This window comes from Mytilus trossulus, chromosome 14 (assembly GCF_036588685.1).
Source record: "Mytilus trossulus isolate FHL-02 chromosome 14, PNRI_Mtr1.1.1.hap1, whole genome shotgun sequence".
Lineage (NCBI taxonomy): Eukaryota > Metazoa > Mollusca > Bivalvia > Mytilida > Mytilidae > Mytilus > Mytilus trossulus.
In genome coordinates, this window is record NC_086386.1 from 1,506,844 (window position 1) to 1,528,940 (window position 22,097).

A 22,097-nucleotide genomic window follows, 5' to 3' on the forward strand; every position below is an offset into this window, starting at 1 on the left:
TTCCGGTTTTAATTATAATTTCCGGAACGTTGACGGTACGAGACAACAAAGCCAAGAAAGGATCAGAAAGATTGTAATTTGTCAGACAGTTTAATGTAAGTATTTATAACTAAATATTTTGATACAGCATCATTGATTAATGATGCAGGCATGTCCTGTTAAAGAGATTGGCGTCCATATTAGAAGCTATTTCGGAATAAATATTCCCAAGGATTTATATGAAAGTAACTATTTTTAAAAACCAGTGCTTTACTATTTATCTTTATACACAGTTCTCAAAGAAGAGGTGGTTTAAAGGATCATAGGAATGCCCTTAACCGTCTGGCGTCGACTATGGTTAGCGGCAAATTGAGAGTGTAAAACAATCCACCATGTTTCAGCAGAGGTCTCAAATAAATATCGCTACTGTTTATTTTTGGAAAAAAAATCAAAGTAATAAGCCAGTTGATTTTTTTTTGTCTGAAAGAAAGTGTACATGTTATTGTCATGCACTAAAAATTACCGTTAACATCATTTGTCAATATTCTTGATATTGTTTACCATAACATATTATAAATTTGTCATAAAGGTACCCCCATACACCTTATCGCTATACATGTACCCGGCTAATTAGAGAATCTGTCCCACTTGAACTATTCACACCAATAATCACTTTTCCATTGTGGCGTCAGATTTTTGTATTATGACATCAAAATTTTAAGGGAACCTGTGTGATGTCCAGTTATGGCAGACAAATAGTGATAAGTATGGGTATTACGACCCTCATTTAGTGAGATTCATGTTTTTTCCATCTGTTCTTGTTCTTGCACAGTTTGCCTGTTGTCCTTTAGTATCAGTTTGGTTTCTGGCTGATAAAATTTGTTTGACTTGACCATATTGTCATATAGCAAATTAAATCTTCAAAATTGTCAATTGAAACCTTTCAGGAGTTATTGCCCTTGAACTTGTTGAAAAATGGGTCTCTCCCATGTTTGAAGACATCATAATAGATAAAAACTGTAATTGTTAAACACGTAAAGATCTGCTTATGAGTAAAAGTAAAAGTGGCCAAAATTGTCAACATATATGAGTAATATCCCTGAGTAATGATTTTTATGCCCAACCTACGATAGTAGAGGGGCATTATGTTTTCTGGTCTGTGCGTCCGTCTGTCCATCCGTCCATCTGTCCCGCCTCAGGTAAGAGTTTTTGGTCAAAGTAGTTTTTGATGAAGTTGAGGTCCAGACTTCAAACTTAATACATTTGTTGCCTATGATATGATCTTTCTAATTTTAATGCCAAATTAGAGATTTTACCCCAATTTCACGGTCCACTGAACATAGAAAATGATAATGCGAGTGGGGCATTCGTGTACTGAGGACACATTCTTGTTGACAATGTTAAGCATTATTGTCAAAAAACTATAGTGATTAAGGAGGCTCGAGGGTATAAAAAATTCAGAAAAAAGTTTAACATTTGATTTTCATTACAAACTTTATTTGTTACCTTTTGTAGTTGTTACTTTATCATATGGTACAAAAATCATTCAAAACAATCAATTCGTGTTGACCCCAAATGACTTTTAAAATGTATACATCATTGAAAAAGTTCCAAATTATCTCCCTTTGGTGTAAAAATGCCTGGTTTTTGCTTTAAAATTGAAATATCTTTTTTTACTCATCGGTGACCTATATTTTTTAATATAACTTCCATATAAGCTGTACTTAAACTAAATTACTGTAGAATTTGAGCGATTTCTGTAATAAATTTCTTTTTTTATTTCGATATTTAATACCTTTCATTTCTCCTATTACTTCAACAGAAAAAAACCACCTTTACAAAAATGTATGCTTCTTTCGAAGGCAGATTGTGAGTGCAAACGAACGGTGACCCCACTTTTTTATTTTATTTTTCTATTAACTATAAGATAAAGTTTATTTATAGAAAAATATAGAGAAATCCTATATAAATGATTTAGACCCGCGAACCCCCTTAAATAGAGAAAGTTTAAATAGCAAAAAAATATCAGAAAAATGAGATCTGTAATATTTTTTTACAATTCATTTGAACTTTAGTAGAAGGTTCTCTCATTGGCAAGCATGCATATCACACGTTTCTATTGTTATCGCTATTTTGTGCATTTTTTCTTTGATCTTTTTTAGTGATAATTTTCATATCATGCTACTCGCTTGAGATGGAAAAATTATCGCTAGAAACTAAGGACGCCACGTGCGTTGTTAACGAAATTGACATTGAAATTGACAACGTCGTCATAGGTAAAATAGCGATAAACAGATTATCATTGGTCATCTCAACTCGATTGCTTTTCTCACTTTCGCTGTTCCAGCTCAAGCGAGAAAATCAATCTCGTTGAGATAATCAACGATAATCTATAATTATTAACATAATTAATTTCAATAAAAGTTTCATATATCAAAATGGGATATTTTAAGTACATGTAGTTGAGTGTCTCAGAAGTCTTTTCTTTATTAGAAGCATGACCACTTTTATGTAACATCTTACTTTATTTAATTCTACATGTTCTAGATAAGACCTTTATCATGATTTATACAAAATCAATAACTGTACTTATACATATATGTGGAATAGATCAACTTTTATACCAAATAGACCAATTGGTATTTCAGAAATTGATACATGTATTTTGCTGTTGTTTTTTATTTGGTCGGGTTGTTGTCTCTTTGACACATTCCCCATTTCCATTCTCAATTTTATAAGTGTATTCATAAATTTCTTATAATTCTAGTTGTCACAATCATGTTAATGCCTTAAAAAACTTATTTAAGAAAAAAATTATTGCATGATTATTTGTTTATTGATTGAGAGATATCATAGTCACTTTGAAGTGTAAATATAGGGATATTGAATGGTCATCTTATTAAGTTTTTTCACCATCATTAAAAATTTAACCTCATGAATATATATGAAACTAAGTTCTGTCTATTGAAGTGCTGGTCAAAAATCTTTATTTTCTGTTGCATAGATTTATATTCACAAACTAAATCATAGCAATATCATCAATATGTAACTACTGGTACATCAAAGCAGTGAGAGCAAAACTGACAGGGTCTTATCAATCATCATATATATAGAATAATAGGTAGTTGAGTTTTTGATACTGACTATATCATGTGGAATATCTAGACGAGCCCGTTGGGGCAAGTTAAGATATTCGACATGATATAGTCAGTATCAAAAACTCAACTACCTATTATTCTGTTTATCGGTAATTATGATGTCACGCAATGTTATGACGTCACGCAAGATTATGACGTCACGCAATGTATTGCCTAATATTTTCAGTGATACAGCCAGTTCCTTGATACTCAAAAATATTAGGCAGTATGATCAAAGGGAAAATATATGAATTACCGATATCTCCTGTCAAATATTCAGAAGAAGTGGAGGCTCTATAAATTTGGGAGTTGAAAAAAGCAATGTCATTTTTCTTTAGAAAATTTCTTTTTTTTCTTGTATCTCTAAATCTTTAACAGTAAGAGCAAAACTGTTGAAGGTTAGATTGATTAGCAGGTCATGATACATGAAATTTTCAGAAAATCACCCATCAAAGTTAGAAGTAATTGTCCCTGATATGTCATCTTTTGAAAATTTCATATCTGTTGGTCATTACCTTAAAAACAGTCAATGACAGTAACAGTTAGAAAACAAAAATTAGCCAAATGACTATTTTTTTCCGCAAATTGTAATAGATAAAAGATGACGAATTAACTTTGAAGAAATCCTATAATATTGTCCCTTTATCATGTTTATAGGAGTTTTATTGTGTTTGATAACTAAACATGAGACATCTACAGACAGTGTTTCAGATTTTAGTATAATTTTGCATTACAATTCAAGTAATACTAGTACTTAGTCTTAAGCTTAGGCCTATTGAAAACTGAAAAAATATATTTATATTAAATGTTTTATTAACAGAAATGTAATTATAGAATATCTTTAAAATTAGCATGATAAAACATATATACATATATAATGTAAAATCTCCATTCATCCAAAAACATTTTTATTAATCTTTAAAAATGACATATCAAATTTACAGATCATTAATTTTCATTTCAATTACTTTATATACATGATATACATGATATACATGATATAATAAGCATAACATTCTGGAAGTTTGTTGTACATTATATTAATCATTTTAGAGCAAAGTAAAATACACACGAAAGAATGACAAAATTAGCTAGGGTCTTATTTGTAGACAACATTAGCTAAGGTCTTATTTCTAGACCAATTGAGCTTGGGTATTATTTTTAGATGTATTTAACTATCCGTTGAGTACACAATCTATATAGTTATAAAATGAATGAATAAAATACCCTGTGATTATTTTTTATCAATAAAAAAGAATGTTTCCTATAAATTAAGGAAAATTTGATGAGACTGTCATATGAGAGAGAGGTTTAGCACTATAAAACCAGGTTCAATTTACCATGAAAATGCTTGTACCAAGTCAAAAATATGACAGTTGTAGTCCATTTGTTTGATGTGTATGTGCTTTTGATTTTGCCATTTGATTAGGGATTTTTCATTTTCAATTTTCCTATGAGTTAATTAAGTATATTTGTGATTTTACTTTTACTCTTATTTTACTGCATCCTATTAATGTATACATTCTTCTTCCAAAAATGAGATAATGCATTTTTTCCCAACAATCTCTTATTAAGTTAAAACTTACCAAATTTTGTAAAAAATGAGACTACCCTCTTCTCTTAAATGCACCAGACTCTAATCATTCAAATTTTTAACACCCTCTCTTTTATGTTCATTATTTCACCTTTGAATAACAAATATAAAGAGTAATTGAATTAAAAAATACAATTCAGAATACAATTTTCATCTTTTAAATTCATGCATACATTGAGAAGGATAAGTTACTGGTATATTGTTTCAGAAAGTTCTCGTTACTTTTTTGTACTTCAAGTATTTTCTATTTAACCAAATTATTATCTTCTACGAATTACACCTACTGATAAAGTTCAATGTATTGTCACCCATCAAAAGCCAAGTGTACGGTCATGTGACGGTAGGTTGTTAATTTGTTATAACTTCCCCACACCTTAATTAGCAGTGGTTGTCTGTCCTCATTGATTAACTCTTATTGTTGTTTAATCCATGACGATTTCTGACTTCATTGTTTCTATGGCAACCCTATTTTATATCTATTTAAGGTAAGAGATGTGGCTTAAAGATGTAACATTGATTTAACGTGAGACTATTTTACAAGGTATTTTATATATTTATCTCATTAATTCATATTAATCTATTATGTCAATATAAACAAACAAAAAATTATTTGTCAATCTGTTTTTTTTGGAGGGTGAATTTTGAAATTAAATATCAAATTTCTTTTATGATGAAAAATTATTTATTATAGAAAAAACATGTAGGAGTTACATATTTGTTTTTTCTATAATTTTTCATACATTAAAATTGAATAAAATGAGACGTTGGATATATATGATATCAATGTGACAGCTACCTAATAAAAACAATTGTTATTATATAAAGTATTTATTTTATTATCTTTTTTTTTCACACTATTCAATACTTCATTGATTACTTTATTTACTTGTATACTTAGATATTGATTTTGTTCCATTACCTTCACCATTAAACAATATTAAACCAAATAAAAATAAATTTGTTATTGTAACCCTTCTTTATATAATTTCACGATAATTGAGTTGTAGTACAAATCGTTAATTGTCCTTAGAATTATATTTAGACATATTGATTGGAGCCCATTGATCTGTGGAACAACACACCTATTAAATCTAGTATTAATGGTCAAATTACACGAAAGATAAATCTGTTGAACAACACACCTATTAAATCTAGTATTAATGGTCAAATTACACGAAAGATAAATCTGTTGAACAACACACCTATTAAATCTAGTATTAATGGTCAAATTACACGAAAGATAAATCTGAAGAAAAAAACGTGATGGGAATAAATTATCAGAGAAGCAGTCCAACAGGTTAAAGCAAATAGACAAGAATTTTATTTTTGCTTGTTTTATTTCTTTTCTTCAAATATTAATATGCTTATCTTTAAGTTGACTGAGGGCTTTCATTGTGTCTTCATTTAACATAAGTGATGTTTTGTAAAAATATTATAATGGAATACTGTGGATTGATAATTGACACAATGGATACTAATTTACATGGATTTCGTGGGTACAGTTTAATCATGAACATGATGAAGTTAAATGTTCAATGAATTAAAAATTTTCTATAGGGTTTAATGAAAAATAAAGGCAAAACCTAGCAATCAAATAGCCATGAAAATGCAAGTTTTCCACAATCCAAGAAAATTGCTACCCACAAAAAATAAATGAATGCACAGTATTAGATAACTTTTTTTCTTTTCTTCAGGTGTTTATAAGTTGATTGTGATCTCCAATGGATGACATTACCGCGGTTACCATCAGTAATGAAAGGTGGACGTTATCTGGAGGAAAAACATGTCAGAAAAGTCTATGATACAATTGCACCAAGTTTTAATGAAATACCACAGAAAGTTTGGCCAAACGTCAAAAAATTTATCAAAAATTTACATCCAGGATCACTGGTTGCTGATATAGGTAAATAATATAAGGACAAAAGTATTAGGGTTGTGTTCATTTCCAACTTTCCGCTTTCACAAGTTTTAGGAATATTGGAGAATGAATAAAAGAGAGAATAAAAATACCAAATGGAAATTCAAACTCGTAAGTTGAAAACAAATTGAGTATGTTATGTTAATAAACCAAACACATTATGAAATACAAACAACGTTACACAAAACACAACATAGAAAAGTGTAGACTAAGTAAGACAAATGAAACAAAAAAGACACTAGTGATTTTGTGTGCTCACAGAAGGGTAAGCAAATCCCGCTCCACATGTGGCATCTTTCGTGTTGTCCATGTTTGTACAAACTAAGTAATAAATCTTAGTTTGGCAGGTCACATTAAGGAAAAGACGACATGATTGTGGTTAGGACAATTGGAACAGATTGCATCAGATATTAAAAAAGGATGTTTACAGTTATTGAGTTTAAATGATGATATTAGAATGTAAGAAGAAAGTTTTCACTGGCAATGGCCACTGTGCATTTAAAGTAAAAACTAAGAGGGTAACAATGAGTTATTTTGTTCGTTTACCAGTGAACAGTTTTCTCGTTTTTTTTATAAAGATTAGAATGTTGGTTTCCCCATTTGAATGGTTTTACACTAGTAATTTAGAGGCCCTTTATAGCTTGTTGTTCGGTTTGAGCCAAGGCTCTGTGTTGAAGTCCGTACATTGACCTATTATATTTTACTTTTATAAATTGTTATTTGGATTGAGAGTTGTCTCATTGGCACTCATACCACATCTTCCTATATCTAGTAAAAAAGGGGAAGATTTGTATTTAACACTTGACAAACAAACAAATAACAGTCGAATGAGCAACACAAAATTTAGGAGTGAAAACATGTGCTCTATAACGGTAAGCAGTTCTTGCTTCAGTAGTGGCACCTGTCTTGATTTACCTTTAAGTAAATATACAATGATAAGTCTTATTTCTTAAGTATCACATCAAATTAACAGAGGTAATTATCCACTAAAGAGAAATTGAAAATACAAGAATTGAAATAACCAGTCTGTCTGTTTTCATTTTTAATAAATTAATGTATATAGTTTTTATACTAACATTGATGAGTATTTAACAATATACGAGACTCATCATCATTATTTGTGTGATAACCTAAAATTGAGTCACAGGATTTGTAGATTAACAAAAGATACCTCATTTGTACTATTACAGGTTGCGGTAAGGCCGATATCTTCACATCAATAAATCAGTTTATAAGTTTGGAGTCGATGCATGTTATCCTTTAGTTTATATATTTACAGGTTGCGGTAAGGCCGATATCTTCACATCAATAAATCAGTTTATCAGTTTGGAGTAGATGCATGTTATCCTTTAGTTTATCTATTTACAGGTTGCGGTAAGGCAGATATCTTCACATCAATAAATCAGTTTATAAATTTGGAGTAGATGCATGTTATACTTTAGTTTATCTATTTACAGGTTGCGGTAAGGCTGATATCTTCACATCAATAAATCAGTTTATAAGTTTGGAGTAGATGCATGTTATCCTTTAGTTTATCTATTTACAGGTTGCGGTAATGGCAGATATCTTCACATTAATAAATCAGTTTATAAGTTTGGAGTAGACACATGTTATCCTTTAGTTTATCTATTTACAGGTTGCGGTAATGGCAGATATCTTCACATTAATAAATCAGTTTATAAGTTTGGAGTCGACGCATGTTATCCTTTAGTTGAGCTGTCTGGAGAGAAGGGATATGAAGTATTAGTTGCTGACAACCAGTCTTTACCTTTTAGAGATTGTGCCTTTGATGCTGTTATTTCTGTTGGGGTGCTGCATCATTTCTCTACTGAGCCAAGGAGAGTAAAGGCATTGAATGAACTGTGTAGAATATTAAGACCTGGTGGAAAACTCCTGGTATATGTCTGGGCCTATGAACAGAAACATAGAAGGGTAGGCTATTGTAAAATTGAGAATGAAAATGGGGAATATGTCAAAGAGACAACATCAGACTTTAACAGCAGAAAACAGTATAAGCCCACCAATGGGTTTTCAACACAGGGAGAAATTCTCGCACCCTGACGTGTGATTCAGCTCGCCCCTTAATAAAAATATGTACTAGTTAAGTGATAATGGCAATGATAAACACTGAAATATATAAATGAACTAAAATTAAAATCATACAAGACTTACAAATCCAGACTCTGGATCCTGACTTGGGACAGGCGCAATATTATGGTTACCGTACATATATTGTAGTTTCATATGTTTCATCAGATAGAAAACTTGTTGTTAAAGGTCATAGGTGATGAACAGCAACAAAGAAGGGAAGTTAACCATTGAGAGAATTTATGGTTTATGAGGCCCCTCATGGGGGGGGTCCTAGTAATCACATAATCACCATTTTTTTGCCAATATAATCACATAATCATTAAATATTTGCTCATCTTTAGTAATCAAATAATCATAAACTAAAAATACAGTCCTAGGTAATCAAATAATCATGAAATATTTGGCTTAATAATCAAATAATCATTAAAAAAACGGCCAAGTAATCACATAATCAAAAACCCCATGAGGGCCCTCGTTTATGTATTCATTGAAGACAGAAAATTCTTACATGCAAATCCCCACAGACAAATTTTGGTTTATGATAAGTCATATAACTTGTAATACTTATTACTGTCTGTTAAAAAAATTAAGTTTCAATTGTAATTAGAAAGTACAACACATGATCTTTAAGGCTGGATTTGGCTCTGTATAAATAGATAAAGGAAGATGTGGTGTGAGTGCCAATGAGACAACTCTCCATATTTCAACATCTAATCATCCTGATTCAAGGCAAGTTATCAAGAAGCTCTACAGATTTTACCAAAATTTTGGTATCAGCACAAATTTTGTGAAAAGATAAAAAAATATGCAACATTCTGTAACATAATATATAAAACTTTATGTATGGGTATAGAATACTTATTAGGTGTAGAACAGTTTTCTTAAAATCCATATTTAAATATCTGCTTGATCAAAGGTTAATTTTTGCCAAATAAAATAATGATTAATTGACATTTCCATTACAGTTTGATGGCCAGGATGTGTTGATACCATGGCATGCTGGGAAAAAAATCACACAAAAAGGTAAAAAGTAGTCTTAATGCATCAACAAACTGTATCTTACTATTCTTTTAATCACTTATATCTAAAGTGCGCATTACCAATCAAAAAGCCAAAGTAAAAAAATCAGAAGTTAAAATTTTCAATTGTAACTGCATTGACATTTCAAAAGCTTGATTCCTACAAAAAAAAACCAACACTTTTGGTGATCAAGAGTGATAGCAACTTATTGAAAAATGGCCTTGAAGAACTCTATACAAATCAAGAAAAAATATTCTTTTGGGAAAAAATAAAGAATCTCTTTGAGGAAAATGTTGTTTTCAAGCTTTTTATATTTTGCCCCCAAATATTGATTTGGAATGAAATGTTATTAGATAACAAGTCCTTTGTGTATTGACATGCTTATAACAACCTTCATCATGTATGCTCAAGAACAAAAGATTCAAAATGAAAAAAATATCTAGAATTTATTAGAATTTATAAACCAAAATGGTCAACATTAAACAGCACATTACACCTAAGGGATATGCAATTTTTGCAAAAAAGAAAATTTAAGGAAACACTTTTAATTAGAAATTATTGTTTGCATTTATTGTTGTGAGTTTTTGCAGACTGTACAGAGAGTATGAAGGATATTTATTATAATGAGGCTCACTTACATAGATATATAGATTCTTACACTGCAACAAGTGTATTATGATATTTCTCCACTCGAGACAGTTAAATTTTACTATTTAAAGCGTGAGGCTTGCCGAGCTCTTTAAATAATACAATTTAACTGTCGAGAGTGGAGAAATATCGTAATACAGGAGTTATAGTGTCAGAATCTGTTTCTCTATTTCTTTTTATCGTTCTTTTTCAAAGATTTTCAGAAACTTGTGTTCTTTATATGCGACGTCATCAGGCATTGTGGCCTTTTTTCATATTGTTACAATGGGAAAATTCAGAAGAAAACAAAACATTTAGACGTCATAATCAAATTTCGACTAATCATTTGCCTAGAACAGACTTTTCTATAGTGAGGAGAAATAGTTTTCTCACACCGCTCAGGAAATGTGAAAATAGTACAAAAATTAGAGAAATATGTATCTTTATCATGTATTTCAGGATTGTTTAATTCAGACCAGGACATATCAAGTACCAGTTCAATCAGTGAAGATGAGTCCATTGATTCCACCAGACATGTTATCCAGAGAACTGTTTCTGATCCTTCCTGTCCTTGCTGTCAACCTTCTCAAACGACCTTGATTAACAAACTTCTGTCCTCTAAACCTCTGTCGTCAAGGCAACGATCCAATACTCTACCATCATCACTGGAGGCTTTGACGGGTAACCATGACGATGAAAGTGAGATACAAGAAGAGTGTAGAAAACTTCAGATGTCTCTTAGAGAAATGTCTGCTAGTCATAATCACTTGAGTGCTTCAAACGATTCAGTATTCTGTAATGGTGCAACGAATGAGAATGATGAAGATGGGATTGTATTTGAATCAAAACATTTTGCAAACAAAAATGATTTGTCTAGAGAGAATGAAATTTCTGCCTGTGAAAAAACGGACATATCCAATCAAATTTTAAATGAACCTTGTCAGATACCAAGTCATAATTTACCGTCTACTCACAATTATTGTGATGTGAATTCTAATGTAGATTCTCCACATGATCAACTAGAGCAGACAGGAATAGTGAATGATAATAATGAAGAGAAGCCAACTAAAAAAATGTCTTTCTTTGATACAATGAAAAAACGTTTCCTTAAATTTATAGATTCAAAATTCGAAAATAAAAGTCCTTCAGATCATGAGCTGTCTGCAGGTAAGAGGAAATCATCATCAGAAAACAAATCACCGTCCGGGAATGACAGAAATATACAGGATGTGAATTCACAGAGTACATTTGCTTGCTTTGCTGTTAGAGAGTTTCCCATGAGCAGCTGTCATAACTACAGAAATTCAGGATGTTCAACTCAGGATGAAAATAGCATTCAAAGTTTTCTGGATCCTGGCTATCATACAACACAACCTGAAGAACAGGCTGCCAGTAAATCAGCCATCTTGTCAACAGGAGTTAATGATTTAAGACAACATGTCAACACAAGTGAATTACAACAATCTGTTAATACAAGTCTATATGATCAATCTGTTAAAGACCCTCAAAATAGTTCAGGTCTTTCTACTATATCGATCTCAAACTCTCAAAAATATAATCATTATGATCTGGATAAATCTCATGGAAATGTTGATAAAAATGGAAGAAATAAGTGCAATAAAACTTTTATGAATGGTCATCAGGAAAAAAATAGTCAGGGTGTTACCAAGGTGATGAATGGTGCAAGTAAAAAACAGTGCAATAAGATTGTAAATGGTCACAAACAACAACAAGGACATGAAGGAGGAATGTGCAATATTATTGATTCAGACTGTGATCAAAATTCTCAGTTAAATTCTCTCAACGCCAAAACTTCAGGAAAGTGGTCACATGACAGAGATATCCCATGTGACCATGATCTGTCTCACCGACAAAATGGATCAACAGTCTCAGGGATTCATAATGGCCTAAAAAACAATTCAAAGAATGGATGTGATAAATCCAGCCATATAAAGTATTATGAAACAACAAAAACAACAGAAACAAACAGTATTTCAGGGGAGACAACTACTCAACATAATGTTTCAAGGGAGACAACACACAGTCAAAACACTACATCTAATTGCTATTACAGAAGGGAAAGTAGTGGAAACGAATATGCAAGTCAATCTGAGTGTAAAAATGGGAAGAGCAGTGACAAAAACAATTCTCCATTGAAAAATAAAAGTGATGAAATATTTCAAAAGAATGGAACAACTCACAACGATAATAGCCGAGTAAATAGAAATCAAAATCATATCAGAAGCTCAGAAAACATATCTTCTAGTCGTCTATCTAATCAACAGTCCTTTAAATCATGTGACACCTTACACAATGGTGCTAATTATGTGCCTTCTCCATCCTCTACAATGACAGAAGAGGAGTTCCAAATGTCGACCGCTAGACTCTGTAGGTTTTATCATGTTTTCAAACAAGGAGAGTTGTCTAACCTGATATTTAAATATGTAGATAATTTGTGTATAGTTAGTTGCACATATGATCATGGTAATTGGTGCTTAATTGCTGAGAAAATAGATAGTGATGTAAATAATGTTTGATAGCATGAAACGATTGTAGCAGATAAATGTTTCCATGGTAACTGGTGCTTGGTAGGATAGTAAAATGAAGATAAACAGAATGCTTTCTTACACATTTGTTGAACTTTTTTCTTAAATATTCTACAAATTGTGTAACTAAAAACATTTTTCAAGAAATACTTGGAATTTCCTTTTAATACCATGTTTACTTAGTTAAAAGTGATATTGTGATCATGGTGAAATGACAAAACACTTTTAAAGTAAATACCTTTATCATGAGATTTACTTTTGTAATGAAAATTAGGCTTGCGCCAGTTATAACATAAAACTCAGGAAATTCAAATGAGTGAATGTTTTATATATTTTTAATTAGATTGTATTAATGAAATAATGAAATGGTTGATTTTATTTTTTAACAAGTACTTGATTTTTAATTCTTTCATTGTGAGACAGATGCATGCTATATTTCATTTCACAAAAGAACTACGTCACATCTTGGTGAACATAGCAATGATTAATAAGTTTTAGGTGAAAGGTCAAACAGAAATATTCTCTAGTTATGATCAACATTGTGTACTTACATTGTACATCTAATCAAAATAAAGTGCATTAGTACTTATCTCACTATTTATATACATTCATTGTTTTTTGTAAGCTTTTATTATTTAAAAACTTTTTCCAACAACATTCCTGCATTGTGCCTATTTGATATTTACAAATGATTTATATAACTTTTGCTCACTACTTGGTTAATGGTATGACCATTTCTACTTATACACAGTCCTACGCTTTCTTTCAGCATACTGCTATCAAACTTATTCCAATGTGTTCTATCATCATAATCATGATAAGTCGATTTTAGAATTGAGTAACATGATAATCATTGCTGTAACCTTTTTGAAAGCTCAATAGGTCATAGATGTTATATTTTATTGGGACATGAAAGTTCATTATAGTTACATCATGTGACTGTTGTTTACCAATCGAAACAATGGAATCTCATAAAACATATCGTGTAATGTTATTATTTATCTTTAATTCAGATGATCCATAAAGATTCATGCAAACATTAGATTGCTTAAACTTTCAGCCCCAACTAGTCATTTTGAAGTACATGTATGTATAAACACCTCATTACCCTCCCCCTTTTTTCTCAAAGTAGATTTAGAAAATGCTCCATCATGTTGTTCTGTTTTTGTTTTGACAGTTTAAGGGGTATATGCCTTCCTGGTATCCACCTCTGTTTATAATAAACTTGTAAACTTTATCTATTTATTTGAAACTTTCTCTTAGATTTATTTATTTAACGGGCATTTTATCTATAATTGTCGATATATGCTATACATTATAGTCAAATGTATTTATGGTTGTATCATGTATATATTGTTTTGCCATTTATTTTCTTCTTATTTTTAGAAGTAATCAGCTTTGTATAAGATGTATAATTTATTTTTTAGAAGAAATCATTTCATAAATGACGATATATATAATTTTTTTTTAGAAATGATAGGCTTTGTTTCAGTTGTGATATAATTTATTTAAAGCAAATATAAATTTATTTATTTTTTATTGAATTATTTATTTATTGATTTACACTTGAACTGTAATATTGCCTTAGAAAATAATCAAACACATTCTTGCCTTGATTTGACAAATAGTTAAGCCTCAGTAGGCAATTAGTCTTCTCAATGTTTTTTTCTCATATGTTATGGAGTTCATTGAAAGGGGGGATAACTCTTTATTGATATTCTAATATGTTGTTTCACATGATAAAGAAAACATATATAAACAAAAATTGCAGACAGTAATCAATTGAGTTTCTTTTTACATTTTTATTCTAGATTGATTTATACTTTCCCAAACTGCATGAACTGATTAATTTTATCACTGATTATTACTACTATTTTATCACTAGCATGACTATTTAGATGTAAAAGTGCCTCTCACATTTACAACATTTATTGGTTTATTAGCCTTCATAGATGTTTCTGAAATTAGTTGACAGTTAAAATTGCTCAATTTCTAATATAAAGTAATGTTTTAGTATTGTGAACGGAAGATCAGTTCAGGCATAGTTTATACACAGAAGTTGTTAAAGGGAGATAATTGAAAGAAATAAAAAAAACCATTTGAGTTGCTATGAGCTCACATAATTTGCAGTGGCAGTATTTTAATACTGCTTGAAATGCTCAATTTCCCATAAAAATTATAACATATAAATGCTTATAATGTCTACCTTTATTCGTAATACTTGATTTACATACATTATACTCTCAATATCTTATTTCAATGAGTTATTTTATAAATGTGTATACTTTTTGTAAGTACAAATATACGATTTTGCTATTTATTTTCCTGGTGATGAAAAAATTATGAAGATCTGTGTCATCTATTGTCATCTCACTTCGTTAGTTATATTTTTTTGCTAGTCATAGATTTCATATACAATAACATTGTAATTCATTAAAAATATATTTTACATTGCTGAAATTGTCCATAATTCAGACAGTGATCTCATTTGATGCTCTTCTATTGGTGCATTAATCTCTTTTAAGATTACCTAGATAATGAAGCATTTATATTTAACACTCATGTCTAACATTTTCTTACCCATTTTAACAACTACACATAATGACGATTAACTGTTATTACATGTATAGCATAAATACTTTTACAAACTTACTCTATTTTTGCATTTATAAGTTTTATTTGATGTGAATATTTTTATAGAATACTGCATTGTACTAAGCCATAGACAGCCATGACACTGGTTGAATTGTATTAGAGAAATGAATAATTGAATGTTAATATGTCAGATTATATACATTTTTAGCTTAAACAATTCCATCTTTTCACCAAGTTATCTCCCCTTGTGTAAGAATTCTTGGATAAAAAATGTACAGAGGAGCTTGGGGCATTAGATCACTTTTCATCATTATAGAGTGGGGGTAGAAGGGGTCGTTAAAAACATGAAATCCTGAGATATCCTGAGGTCCCTAAATACGAAAAAAAGAATTCCCGGATCCCAAAAGAGTCAATCCCGAAATCCTGAGCTTAAAAACGCCCGATTCTGGAGTCCTGTCAAAGGTTCTATTCCCCCTCACTATACATGTCAATGAATTTTTTCTGCCTATTTTCCTTTCATTTCATGTTTTCCTGCTGATTCTAACACACTCAAGACTGCATTGAAAGTCCTTTATATGTTAAACATTGGAAATTTGTACCTGTGCAGCCCCATTATACTTATTCCAAAACTAGAGGTTTTCACATTTAAAGTTCTAGTAAGGTATAATGGTTGTGTTTGTAATGAATAAAAAATGTTATTTAGGCCAAGCGAATTAATTTAAAGTAGTAGCTAAATTGTTTTTAAAATATCTGTAGCACAGAACAAGGGGATTCATGTCCCTAGGACATCTTTAATATTTCAATAGAGTTGTTTTAAAAGTACTTTCAAAGAAAATAAAGTTCTGTGATTAAATACATACAGTAAAATAAAGGGCAATACAAAATTGAATTTTATGTTCCGTGGACTCAAAAGAGTTTGTGAACCTCACAAAAAAACCACTATTACTTGCAAAGGGAAACAACTCTTGTAATAATAAGTGATGAAAAGGGGAACAACTCATGTAATGATAAGTGATGAAAAGGGGAACAACTCATGTAATACTAAGTGATGAAAAGGGAAACAACTCATGTAATACTAAGTGATGAAAAGGGAAACAACTCATGTAATAATAAGTGATGAAAAGTGGAAATGTTTAACTTTAGTGTAATAATATTAATGAATCTCTTGATTATCTTATGTGCCATCTTGATGAAACTTTTCTTTTGTGCAATGTCAATGGAAGTGATCTTTGTGCAATATTGATGGAACTTTTCTTTTCTGAAATGTTGATAAAATTTATTTTTTCTGCAGTGTCAATGAAACTTATTTTTGTGCAATCCTAATGAAAACGATCCATAATGCAATGTTGATGAATAAGATTTTTACCATTTCGTTCTTCTCCTTTTACTTTTGTTTGTGTTGTTATTTAAAACAATAAAATTAACTTTGTTTTGTTGTTGTGTTTTTAAACTTATAAAATATAAATACAAGGATATGGGGCATGCTTCTGCCATCACTCTGACTACTTACATGCATATGAGTATAGACTGGTTCCATATTTAACCGTATTTTTGTGACAAAAATATTGGTTATTGATTGGGGGATGTACGGTGGCTGTGCGGTCAAGTGTTCAGGTGGCCTGGCGTTGTTCGTGCATTAACTCACGAACCGTTCAACCAATATAAAAAAAGAAGATGTGGTATGATTGCCAATGAGACAACTATCCACAAAAGACCAAAATTACACAAACATTAAAAACTATAGGTCAGCAAACCGTTCAACCAAAGCTTTTTTAATTTTAATATGTTGTTACTGACAACAAAATGAAGGTCAAGTTCAATGATGACCATTTTGACCTTTCAGGAGTTATGGTTCTTGAAAGATTGAAAAATGGTGTTTTCAAGTGTGTCAATGTATTTACTCACAAACCGTTCAACTAAAGCTTTCTAAATTCAAATGTGTTGTTACTGATGACAAAATGGAGGTCAAGTCTGATGTTGATGATTTTCACTTTCACCGTTCATTAGTTATGGTTCTTGTGATATTGAAAAATGCCAGGACACGAATAAATATTAATAAATCCGGTTTGCTGTCGCTCTGACAGCCTCTTGTTAATTACCTGGAGTATATAAGTATTAAGATCATAAGGGTATTATTAAATATACATGAGAAACAGTTGTGCATCCCACATCCTCAATACTTGGAAGCTTTTTACTTAGGAATAAAATGCTGAGGTTCACTATTTTTTTATCTTTTGACATATTGTCTGAATCTAAGATTTCTGGAGATTCTTTTATTTTTGTAGGTGCTACTTTTCATTTATATGTCTGTATCCGTATATCAATTAATATAGTGTCCCCTGACACTAGTGGATATCTCTGTATCCATATTTCAGTAGGTATATCCCTTGACACTAGTGGATATGATAAGATAAGATAAGAAAAGATAAGAAATTTTATTTCAAGTCGGGTTTAATTAAATACAAACATAAGCTCTGTAGAGCTTTTTGCCGACATTAATAACAGTAACAACACACATATTAAGATACATAAAACACACATTTGAGACATACAAATTATGATAGCTATATTGCAAGTAAAAAGTTCATAAATAAAAAGCATAGCACATGCAAGCAAGGCACTAAAACTGAAACATAAGCACATGCAAAGCAGAATGAAATAAATAAAGCAAACTATGTCAGTTCCTATGTCCCCTGACTTTAGTGGATATGTCTATCCATATGTCAGTTACTTTATCCCCTGACACTAGTGGATATGTCTGTATCCATATGTCAGTTAGTGTATCCCCTGACACTAGTGGATATGTCTATCCATATGTCAGTTAGTGATATGTCTGTATCTGTATGTCAGTTAGTGTATCCCCTGACAATAGTGGATATGTCTGTTCCCAAATGTTAGTTCCTATGTCCCTTGACACTAGTGGATATGTCTGTTTCCGTATGTCAGTTAGTGTATCCCCTGACACTAGTGGATATGTCTGTTCCCATATGTTAGTTCCTATGTCCCTTGACACTAGTGGATATGTCTGTATCCGTATGTCAGTTAGTGTATCCCACTTATAATAGTGGATATGTCTGTATCCATATGTCAGTTAGGATATCCCCTTCACAATAGTGGAAATGTCTGTATCCATATGTAAGTTATTGTATCCCCTGACAAAAGTGGATATGTCTGTATTCAAATGTCTATTAGTGTAACCCCTGACACTAGTTGATATGTCTGTATCCGTATGTCAGTTAGTATATCCCCTTGACAATAGTTGAAATGTCTATTTCTGTATCCATATGTCAGTTAGTGTATCCCCTGACACTAGTGGATATGTCTGTTCCCATATGTTAGTTCCTATGTCCCTTGACACTAGTGGATATGTCTGTATCCGTATGTCAGTTAGTGTATACCACTTATAATAGTGGATATGTCTGCTCCCATATGTTAGTTCCTATGTCCCTTGACACTAGTGGATATGTCTGTATCCGTATATCAGTTAGTGTATCCCACTTATAATAGTGGATATGTCTGTATCCATATGTCAGTTAGGATATCCCCTTCACAATAGTGGAAATGTCTGTATCCATTTGTAAGTTATTGTATCCCCTGACAATAGTGGATATGTCTGTATTCAAATGTCTGTTAGTGTAACCCCTGACACTAGTTGATTTGTCTGTATCCGTATGTCAGTTAGTATATCCCCTTGACAATAGTTGAAATGTCTTTTTCTGTATCCAAATGTCAGTTAGTGTATCCCCTGACACTAGTTGATATGTCTGTATCCGTATGTCAGTTAGTATATCCCCTTGACAATAGTTGAAATGTCTATTTCTGTATCCATGTCAGTTAGTGTATCCCCTGACACTAGTTGATATGTCTGTATCCGTATGTCAGTTAGTATATCCCCTTGACAATAGTTGAAATGTCAAATTCTGCATCCATATGTCAGTTAGTGTATCCCCTGACAATAGTGGATATGTCTGTATCCATATGTCAGTTAGTATATCCCCTTGAAAATAGTGGATATGTCTATCCATATGCCAGTTAGTGTTTTCCCTAACACTAGTGGATATGTCTGTATCCGTATGTCAGTTAGTATATCCCCTTGACAATAGTGGATATGTCTATTCATATGTCAGGAAGTGTATCCCCTGACACTAGTGGATATGTCTGTATCCGTATGTCAGTTTGCATATTCCCTTGACAATAGTGGATATGTCTATTCATATGTCGGTTAGTCTATCCTCTAACACTAGTGGATATATCTGTATCCATATGTCAGTAAGTGTATCCCTCGACACTATTGGGCTTTGCTTATTGTTGAAGGCCGTACGGTGACACTAGTGGATATGTCTGTATCCGTATGTCAGTTAGTATATCCCCTTGACAAAAGTGGATATGTTTATCCATTTGTCAATTAGTGTATCCTCTAACACTTATGGATATGTCTGTATCCATATGTCAGTTAGTGTATCCCCTTACTCTAGTGGATATCTTTGTATCCATATGCAGTTGTTATATCCCCTGACACTAGAGAATATGTGTCAGTGTGTGTATTCCCGGACATTAATGCTTATGTATGTATCCATATATCACTACACTAGTGGATATATTTGTATGTCAGTTAGTATATCCCCTTACTCTAGTGGATATTTTTGTATCCATATGCAGTTGTTATATCCCCTGACACTACAGAATATGTCTGTACTTGTATGTAAGTTATTATATCCCCTGAAACTAGTGGATATGTCTGTACCTGTGTGTAAGTTATACTATTCCCTGACTCTAGTGGATATATCTGTATCCGTATGTCAGTTAGTGTATCCCCTGTAACTAGAGGATATGCCTGTGTTCGTATGTCAGTTAGTATATCCCCTGTTACTAGAGGATATGTCTGTATCCATATGTCAGTTAGTGTATCCCATGACAATAGTGGATATGTCTGTATCCATATGTCAGTTCATATGTCCCCTGACACTAGTGGTAGGTCTGTATCCGTATGTCAGTTAGTGAATCCCCCTGATAAAAATGGATATGTCTGTATCCATATGTCAGTTCCTATGTCCCATGACACTAGTGGATATGTCTGTATCCGTATGTAAGTTAGTATATCCCCTGACACTAGTGGATATGTCTGTATCCGTATGTCAGTTAGTGTATCCCCTGACAATAGTGGATATGTCTGTATCCGTATGTCAGTAAGTGTATCCCCTGACACTAGTGGATATGTCTGTATCCGTATGTCAGTTAGTGTATCCCCTGACAATAGTGGATATGTCTGTATCCGTATGTCAATTAGTGTGTCCCCTGACACTAGTGGATATGTCTGTATCCGTATGTCAGTAAGTGTATCCCCTGACAATAGTGGATATGTCTGTATCCGTATGTCAGTAAGTGATATGTCTGTATCCGTATGTCAGTAAGTGATATGTCTGTTTCCGTATGTCAATTAGTGTGTCCCCTGAAACTAGTGAATATGTCTATCCATATGTCAGTTAGTGTACCCCCTGACAATAGTGGATATGTCTGTATTCATATTCAGTAAGTGTATCTCCTGACAATAGTGGATATGTCTGTATCCGTATGTCAGTAAGTGATATGTCTGTATCCGTATGTCAGTAAGTGATATGTCTGTATTCGTATGTCAGTTAGTGTATCCCCTGAAACTAGTGAATATGTCTATCCATATGTCAGTTAGTGTATCCCCTGACAATAGTGGATATGTCTGTATTCATGTTCAGTAAGTGTATCCCCTGACAATAGTGGATATGTTTGTATCCGTATGTCAGTATGTGATATGTCTGTATCCGTATGTCAGTTTGTGCATCCCCTGACACTAATGCTTATGTATGTATTTATATGTCAGTACACTAGTGGATATATCCGTATGTCAGTTAGTATATCCCCTTACACTAGATGATATGTCTGTATTCGTATGTCAGTTAGTATACCCCTTTACACTAGTGGATATATCTGTATCCATATTCAATTGGTATATCCCCTGACACTGGGGGATATGTGTGTACCTGTATATAAGTTATTATATCCCCTGACACTAGAGAATATGTCTGTACCTGTATGTAAGTTTGTGGTGTTTCACTTTTTTGGTATAGAGTTATCCTTCTTTGTACAGGTTTAGAGTAAACACATTTTGGGGTAGTTCCCATCCCCTTTCCATAATAGCTCTCAAAATTCAGCCATAGAACACGTTTTCAGTTCAATCAAAACAAAATTAGAATAATAGAAGTCCCCCACAGACTTTCTACCTTCCCCTGGGAAGTATGTATTGTATGGAAATAAAGAACATTTATAGAACATTAGGCTTTCATATATAGTTATAGAACCCCAGAACACTACAAAGTTATTATATCCCCTGACACTAGAGAATATGTCTGTACCTGTATGTAAGTTATTATTTCCCCTGACTCTAGTGGATATGTCTGTGTTAGTATGATAGTAAGTATATCCCCCTACACTAGAGGATTTGTCTGTGTTAGTATGATAGTAAGTATATCCCCCTACACTAATGGATATGTCTGAGTTAGTATGTCAGTTAGTATATCCCGTTACTAGAGGATATGTCTGTCCCTGTGTGTAAGTTA

General features: G+C 32.0%; 1 protein-coding gene across 1 annotated transcript; it reads left to right on the top strand.

Annotated features, from left to right (window-relative positions):
• The first annotated feature begins 7 nt into the window (after positions 1 to 7).
• Positions 8 to 16,937, top strand: LOC134696667 (uncharacterized). The gene is made up of 5 exons (XM_063558587.1): positions 8 to 95; positions 6,405 to 6,613; positions 8,265 to 8,560; positions 9,685 to 9,742; positions 10,826 to 16,937. Exons 2-5 carry the CDS (start codon positions 6,436 to 6,438, stop codon positions 12,901 to 12,903), a joined length of 2,610 nt encoding a protein of 869 aa, XP_063414657.1. The 5' UTR covers positions 8 to 95; positions 6,405 to 6,435; the 3' UTR covers positions 12,904 to 16,937.
• Positions 16,938 to 22,097: the final 5,160 nt, after the last annotated feature.